The sequence below is a fragment of the Dermacentor andersoni genome, chromosome 5 (genome assembly GCF_023375885.2).
Source record: "Dermacentor andersoni chromosome 5, qqDerAnde1_hic_scaffold, whole genome shotgun sequence".
Taxonomy (NCBI): Eukaryota; Metazoa; Arthropoda; class Arachnida; order Ixodida; family Ixodidae; genus Dermacentor; species Dermacentor andersoni.
The window spans coordinates 140,979,854-140,988,658 of NC_092818.1; the positions used below are offsets into that span (position 1 = coordinate 140,979,854).

Sequence of the window (8,805 nt, forward strand, 5' to 3'; positions counted from 1 at the left end):
TCATTCGTGATGCTGTCAGCGGAAGTGCACCATACCGCAAGAAAGCGAGGAGAAAAAAATGAAGGCAGGGCCCGCAACGTATGTCACATGATCCTTGAGGTCCGGTATGGGAGAACGCAGGAAAGGCATTTCGCTTGCGGAGGCTAGATGGGGCAAGTGGAGAGAGTCTCACTTGGCAGTTGAGTTCGCCTGCTGAAATCACCGGTTCGCGGCACTGAAATATTTCTATCTCTGCTATTAATGAGCTGATCCGAAATATTGTTGCGGCAGAACACTGCCCAGAGGGCAAGTAACAACTTTCATCGTATAACCAAAATTTACTATGGAGCCTGGTGAAGGGCCCTTTAATGTGCACTTAAACACAAGTACACAAGCATTGCTGCATTCTGCTCATACTGGAATGCAGTTACATTGGCTGGGAACCAAACACAGCCTTGTGCTCAACAGCGTACCACATGCACTGAACTACCGTGGTGGATTTTTGCCAGACGAGGCAGGCAAGCACCTCTGCCAAATGCATTACTGAACATGCATAGATCAGTATGCAAAGATTCGGTGCAAATAAGTGAAAGTACTGCAAGAAAATTTTGAGTGTCTGCAGCACAAGATTTCAACTTCCCCCACATCAAATAGATGGCTATTTTTTGTTGAATGCATAGCAGCACAATATAAATTAACATAGCAAATTCCCACTAATGCAAACATGAAGAAAACTTGCAATCTGCCAGGAAATGTTGCTTAAACATACGAAAAATTTCGGAGTAAGCAGGAGTGACTTGGCGGTAACAGTCAAATCATCCAGCTGTCGTGGCTTTCTCTTTTGTACAGTTTTTGTGTGGTAGGATGTGTACGCAGGTGTTTCATTGCAGGCTCTATGCAAGGCCCCCTTCAATTCGCCATCACTCTTGATAAGTCAAAAGTTTTACTCAAAACAGGAGTGTCTTTCGTTCTATTCACCTTACCTCAATGCTGCAGCGACTGTCTTAAGCATAGTGAACCGTCCCACATTGCCTCTCCCTCTACAATATTGACGGTGCTGACCCTTGATTAACTAAAGAGATGGTACAGCTCCTCAGTAGACAATACCTCACTTGCTGGTGCATTGGATGTGTATGTAACAGTATAGGCTGTGTCCAAGTTGTACAAGATCTTATAGGTGCCTGAAATCACTAAACCTGCCGACTTCCCGAACACACTCTTTGGGAGCCCTTGTAACCACACTCCACCAGTGCCCACAGCAGAAAGCCAGCATGCACAGCTGCCAACTTACTATTATTTCATCATAGGGGGAACGGCCCGCCACTTGCCTAGAGCAAGTAACTTTCATTATCAAGTTTAAGAGTGGGCTTCTGAGGCGGCTGCCGAGTTGGGCTCAATATTAGGGTTTTAATCGGGACAGATGCCACCTCAACATTGTGCGGTGCCAGCAGGCAAACTGCTGTGTGCCAAGCGGATGCCGTCTTCACCAGTCCACTAGTTTTTCTGGTCTTTCTTGAACCCCGTATCCCGTAAATGGTATCATGCAATTACCTTATGGTGCTCCAAATGGCTAATGTCGCTTAATATCTCTAAAACCCAAGTTAATGACATCTAACGGCCGAAAGTCTCGAATTGAAAACACTTGCTTCATTAATAACAGCACGATTGAGTCTTCCACTTCCTACAAATATCTTGGCCTTCATTTCCAGTCTGACCTAATGTGGCATCACCATATAAATTTAACCCTGGCAGCTGCTAACCGTACTCTTGGAATACTTAAACGAACCCTCAAGCAAGCGCCACCACTCGTATGAAAACAGGCATATATCACAATCATTCGCTTGAAAATTGAATATGCTGCGGCAATTTGGGATCCCCATCAGGTATATCTAGCCTCTAACCTTGAAGCCCTGCAGAACCGTGCTGCTCGATTATATTTTTTCAGATTATTCAACATTCACCAGCGTTACATCTTTAAAGAAACGTGCCGGTTTGCAATCCTTGAGCCTTTGTTGAAAACATTCTCGCTTATCACTATTTCATAAAATTTTCCACCACACCTCACTTCGTGATGATTTTTTTCAGCCACCGCCGATTATCTTTCCTCGCCGCGATCCCCCTAACAAAGTGAAACGCATTTTGTGTCGGTCATCAACTTTCGCTCAACCCTTCGTACCACGCACTATCATCGATTGGAATGATTTACCCTCATACATAGCCATGGAAACTGACAGCCAAATTTAAGGAAACAATTTGCACTACTGTGACATGCTGTTAAAAATGTTTTTTTATTAAGTGTGTTAGTTGTTTTGTTTATTTTTTAGATTTCAAGCGAGTGTGCCGCATTATACATGAAAAATCACCAATGTTTCTCGAAGCATAAATGGGTCACCGAAACATTTAAATGCATTTTTCTTTTAGATACACGACTAAGCGGAAGTGGCTTGTCTGAAATAAGATGTTTTATTGGTTTCGTTGCTACATGTCGCGATTAGAAAAATGCAAGCAAACAAATGGTGCAAGGACAAGCCCAGTGTGCTCAAATTATGCAAAAACAAAAGTAGTAAGTCTGACAATGCGTGAAATGTGAAGAGATTGATGGATAAATACATCTTGCACTATTCCATTCTTGGAACTTTAAAAAATGCTTAAGGTGCATTCATACATTGTGCGCCACATAGTTCAATCATGCTGCTTTGCTTTGGTTACTCCAGTTCCACCAAAACCAACCTTTCATTTAGGATCATTACCTTTTTAAAATTGCTGAAGAAATCCTTTTGGTGATATTCAAAAATGAAAAGAGAATACAGCCACTTTCTTTTTAACCCTCATTATCCCTATGTCAGCATGGTAAATCCACTTCAGGATAAGATGAACAGAAAGCAGTGTTCACAATACTGCACGCAAGAGTAGCTTGTTCCTGATGAAGTAGGAAGCACTCACTGTTATGACATTTTCAAATTCCTTGGCAGACATCCTGCTCAACATCTGGGGAGTGGTGTGGTTAGGGTATCCCTGCTCCTTGAGAAACTGCCATAAGAAAATGAGTACAAATGCGAAATTAGGCACTGACCAGAAAAGTTCCATTCACAAGCACACATTAAAAGGGTTACAGATATTGGTGATAGTGGCTCCTTTCAGGTTGAATCGCTTGAGCCCCCAAACTAATGTTTAGGGGAACACCTTCCAACTAGTTCTAAGGCACTGTGCAAGCAACAATCCCACGCAAGGTCCAACAAGAATTTTGGGGAAACATGGAGCAATGGCTGAATGACACTTATCTCGAACTACATAGAGCACGTCTATTAAAGCAACAGTTTTCTTTGGCTCTTCCTCAATCATAGTCACCCGATCATAGTCCAGAGGTACTTAATGCAAAACCCAGGCATACTGACTAAATGTTTACTTTTGCAGAGAAAGTTGTGAAATCTGACAAAGAAATGGACTATTATTTTCTCAGAAGCCATTGTAGTATTAGTAAGAAAATTCCATCACTACTAAATCCCACTTGTTTAATTGCTTCCCTTGCTATGTTCCTGTATGAAAACATTGTTATAATCATCCTGAGCATTCAAAGCCACGAGTGACCTTGAAAGAGTGCTAATGTTATTGTCTGCACATACGGTTATGTACAGCATTAAAATTTGACATTTACATGTGTACAACTATAGTCTGAGAAATACAATAATTCTATTTGTATACTCTTTCCATAGAGAGGTAGATAAGAAGTAATCAATTAAAGAAATTAAATTCTGTGGTTTTATGTGCAAGAACCACGATCTGATAATGAGGCGGGCCACAGTGGGAGAGACTGTTAATTTTGACTAAGATTTCTTTAACATGCATGCAATGCATGGTACATACGAGTTTTTGCATTTCGCCCCCATCGAAATGCAGCCACCGTGGCTGGCATTCGATGTCGCGATCTCGTGCTTAGTAGTGCAATTCCGTAGCCGCTAAACCACCACGGCGGGTGTAAGACGTTATCAATGAGAGTTACCCACTGGTAAAGGTTGCAGTAATCCCTTGCAATGCTCAGATCTGCAAGCACCTATAGCTTTTTGCACTTGGGCTGCAGAAATTCTAAGCAGGAGAGTCCATGTGGTAACAAACATTAATGCAGCTTCCAAAATGGAATGTGTAAGATGCACGCTAACAGGAGCATTGTAGACTCACAGTGTACAAGTTGTCCACACATTCAGAAAGGTAGGCCTTGTCATTGAAGGCCCTCTGGTCTTTCAGGCTTGCAGGTTTCTGTGCACCTTGGCTCAAACGGTCCATCTGAGCCAGGCTAGATGAGCTAACCCACAAAGACAGCAACAGATTAGGCATAGTTCCCTGAATACTATTTTTTTGTGTATGCCACAAGTAGAGAAAATAAATGACTAAGCTGTGTGCTCTTATGCTGACAGTCTACTCGAATTTCCAGGCACTGCTTTCCCCAATCCATTACACATTTCCACAGTCCTCTAACTACTTCATAGCTGTCATACTGCCATAATACTCTGCTTTATTATAGCTGCATTTCTTTTACCCTCGGCTTTAAGTGCATCATTTTCTCGACTGAAGGTACAGTGCATTGGAAACATGCATGCACATATGGTTTACACGCAGAGTGCAAGGCTGCTTGCCTTTCTGCAATAGTGTTACTTACATTTTTTTTATGCTTGTTTTCTCACCCTGCCAGCACAATGCCATTCTTACCTGTGTATCATTTACGGTGGCTAGCGCTGGTGCTGATCAAGCAAAAAGCTAAATTCCTAGCTCTTGGCCACTCTTTCTTGTAAATCAAATTACGCTTAGGAACAGGCAGCTTTTCTATGGTGGAAGCAATAGGAAAGCAATGCAAGGCAGGAAATGGAGCATGTACCAGTCATACCCCATTGTACAGAACGGTCCACTTTTAAGGGAACACTTGTGTGCAGAGCATATTCAGATTTTCCTCCTTCATAAGAGTACAATTGCCTAGATTTGTAGCAGGCAGCTTGTGGTTGGTAGCTCCGACTACTTTCAAGACACCTCTGCAGTGCACTGACATTGCCTTGACAGCCACGTGTTGCTAGGGCACCAGAAAAGTGAGAGCCGAAAATTGGAGCGACTCCTTTACCACACTGTAAAAGTGGCAACGATGCTGGCCACCTCAACGGTACGGGTAGGTGGGAATGGCCATGTGGCAGCAGGGTCAGGAAACAAAGATAAAACAAAATGTAAGCAACATTATTGCAGTAAGGCGAGCAGCCTCGCTCTGCATGGACACCCTTTATGGGCACATGTCTACCAATGATGAATGGCCAACAGTGTGCACTATACCTTGAGTTGTGGAGCAAAAAACATGCAAATGTATTCTGACAATTCTGGTACAGTAAACTAGTCAGTTCACTAACCTCTGGAGGAATAATGCCTCCTGGTATTCCAAGTTACTGAGACAATGGAACAAATCGGTGAAAAAGTCAATGAGAAATGTTGAGAAGCTTTAAAGGTAAAAAAGAAAAGCTTTATTACACCATTATGAATTAACGGCATTATTACATCGCGCACTAAAAACAGTGTTTTTAGTGCGCACTGCAAGTAATAATAATGCAGATGTACCGGCTCGCCCAGCTAGTTACCGTATTAACAAGAGCAGACGCGTTTGCAACAGACCTGGCCCTCTTTACCATGACAAAATTTTTAGTTCGTTGACATTTTTAGGTTTTTCTTCACCTTTTCTTTATTTCTTAATCTTCTTTACCCGCAGTGCGGCCTTATCGGCTAGCATTAAAAGTTGATTGAAGTGGAACTTCTAACAACTTCGCCTTCATAACCTTATCAGCTTTCAGATACCAGCTTTCAAGCGAGAAAGACATCAGCATCCGTAGGCGAAAGGCACAGGAGTGCACTACTAAACACTGCGGTGCAGGCAATCCGAGCAGTGTCTGAATATTGACTTTCCTGTAAAATGGCTTAGTTGGGACGGGCATAGCATTTTCTACTTCACATTTCTTTTTTCACATTACTTTGCCGAGGATAGCTGCTGATTGCAGATGGAGGTGTAAAAGGTAAAGGAAGTGGGGGACGGGGGCGTGACTGGTCACCACTTAGGTTTGACAACTTTTCCTCCAGAAGCTATCGAAGCGGTATGAATTAAGGACTGACTGCAGCACTAACTCAGGAACGAACTCGCGTTTCAAAGGCAGTGGAGTTCACAACTGTACAGTGCAGTCCAGGAAATTTAGGCAGCGTCTGAACATTGACTTTCAAGTGTAGCGCCCAGTAATTCCACCCCTGACTCGTGCAACTCTACGCATCTTCGGACCGATGCACACTCGAGGTGTGCGTATTCAAGCGCAATCGTCGAATGCACAGCGTTAACTTAAATTTTGACTATCTGGCCGACAAAGGTGTGGAATGACACGGAAGTTCGCTTACCGTCTGTTTCGTCCACCGGACATGGCGGGTGTCCAGGCAGACCGGCTGCTGCGACCCGTCATCGAGCTCCGCGCATCGACCGAAGCGCTCCGCCGAGGAATTAAAGTACGCGGCGTGACCAAGCTCTTCTTGCCCGAACGCGCTCCCCTGTGTTCCATTTTTGGGTACCTAGACCAAAAGAGAATAATTAATCAACCTTATTATGGTCTAGAGACCGCAGGCACGGAAAAGCAAACACGCACGTTTACGTATATTCCAGGAATGGCTGACAGCTGTCCTGCGGGTTTATGTCGGAAAGTTGCAAGGATAGTAAACGATATGGCCGACCGTTGAACGTATATCGTGAAAGGGAACAGCCGAACGCGCTGCACGCGCTATTTACTTCGCGTGAATGTTCCCGCGCATTTAGGCGTTTGTTAACGATCATGTGACCCGACGCACTGCTGCGTACGGCACTGCGGTTACTGCAGCGCTAAAACGGTTGCAACCGTCACCGCGGCTCCTGCTCAGTTCATGATGGTTTGTTGTTTCGTTATTTTAAAGCCTATTATGAAGTCAACTACTATTATATACTATATAGTTTTGTTGGTTCTGCAGTGGTTAAGTTGTTCTCGGTATCGCTTATATTTACAAGCCTATCGTTCTTTGCTGCTTCGCATCGACAGCGACATTAACCTTCACCGCGCAGTTTAAAACGTTCATATTTGTTTATAAATCGCATAATGGTATAGAAAGTTGTTTCATTTAGTTCTTTTCATAAAGACATATCATTATCGGCAATTAAAGCATGATCTTCTTCGAAGCGATTACTACAACTACAACTGTGTACTACTGTACACTGTACTGTGTACAACTGCGTACGAGTGCTACAACTGTGTCAAAAGCGAAATCCAGCAAATCGATACCATCCTAAGGAAAGCACTCAAGACGGCGCTTCAAGTACCCCAAGCAGCGTCGACCGAGAAGCTGCTAGCCCTAGCGCTGCACAACAGCTTTGAGGAACTGCAAGAAGCCCTAAGGATCGCACAATTCCAAAGACTACAGCAAACTGAAACCGGTAGAAGGCTTCTAGTCAGGTACGGCGGCGAATCAACCCTACGAGAAGTACAATATAACATGACGATCCCGGCGAGTACCGAAATATGGACCCGAACCTGCACAAGGCACGCAGGGAGGCGAGGGCAGAGTACGTGCAAAGGACACTGGCCACCCGGAACGAAACGGTGTATGTTGACGCCGCAACATACACCGGCAAAGGAGAAGGCAATAAGCATAAAGTGGCGACGGTGATTGGCTCGGACCTCAGGGAAATCACCAGCGCGTCATACGGAACTGCACGGTAGTTGAAGCCGAGGAAGCGGCCGTAACTCTAGCGGCAGTGGAGGGCTAACGACTAGGCAAATCCCTAACGATTCTAACAGACTCGCAAACAGTGTGCCGGAATTACATGAATGGCAGGATCGGCAGCAAAGCGCTGAACATTCTCCGCTCTAACGGCCGACCCACAGACAAGCAAAGCAAACACGCGATAGTTAGGATACCGGAACACACGAGTGTCGAGGGAAATCTGGAGGCAGATAGGATAGCTCGAGGGTACGCAACAAACCGGGAGTCCAAGGACACTGCCGCCATAGAGGACCCAGAACTGGTAGGCCAAACATACGCTGACACGCTAAACTACTTCAGGATCGCCAGAATGAGATATCCGGCACCAGACAAACAACTCAACAGAGAAGAAACCGTAATCTGGCGGCAACTACAAACGGGCACATACCCGAACTTATACACAGTAAACAAAATTTACCCTACCCAATATGAGAACACATGCCCCTGGTGCAGGGACAAGCCCACGCTATATCATATCACGTGGGCCTGCCAAAAAGCAAAAGAAATAACCATAATAGAAAACCCGAGTGCGGAACAGTGGGAGAGGATGCTTTCCAGCGACATCCTGAAAGTCCAGCAAGGGCTAGTAAGGCGTGCTCGCATGGCAGGTACCCTCAGTGGGGCCCCGGACTAGGGGCACCAACCTTGCAAATCAAGATGGAAGAAGCCACCTGAAGAACTGCTAATTCCATATGTAAATAGAGCAAAATAAACCGTTTTTCACCGCCACCACCATGGCTGCAACCGTCACCGCGGCTCCTGCTCAGTTCATGATTGTTTATTGTTTCGTTATATTAAAGCCTATTGTGAAGTCAAATACTACTATATACTATATGGTTTTGTTAGTTCTACAGTGGTTAAGTTGTTCTCAGTATCGCTTGTATTTACAAGCCAATCGTTTTTTGCTGCTTCGCATCGACAGGGACATTGACCTTCACCGCGCAGTTTAAAACGTTCATATTTGTTTATAAATCACATAATGGTATAGAAAGTTGTTTCGTTTAGTTATTTTCATAAAGACCTATCATAATC

The 8,805-nt window shown here is 44.3% G+C and overlaps 1 protein-coding gene across 2 annotated transcripts in view; it reads right to left on the minus strand.

Annotated features, from left to right (window-relative positions):
• LOC126531271 (uncharacterized) overlaps positions 1-6,823 on the minus strand; it is a 43,361-nt gene extending 36,538 nt beyond the window's left edge. The window contains exons 1-4 of one of the 2 annotated variants that reach the window (XM_050178726.3): positions 6,630-6,822; positions 6,388-6,555; positions 4,156-4,279; positions 2,923-3,009 (exon numbers count right to left, since the gene is read on the minus strand). In XM_050178726.3, coding sequence (XP_050034683.1) covers positions 2,923-3,009; positions 4,156-4,279; positions 6,388-6,545 — 369 coding nt within the window. In that variant the 5' untranslated portion in view covers positions 6,546-6,555; positions 6,630-6,822. Of the gene's footprint in view, positions 1-2,922; positions 3,010-4,155; positions 4,280-6,387; positions 6,556-6,629 lie in introns of both variants that reach the window. The other variant, XM_055071060.2, reaches the window with a different exon arrangement.
• Between the last annotated feature and the right edge of the window lie 1,982 nt (positions 6,824-8,805).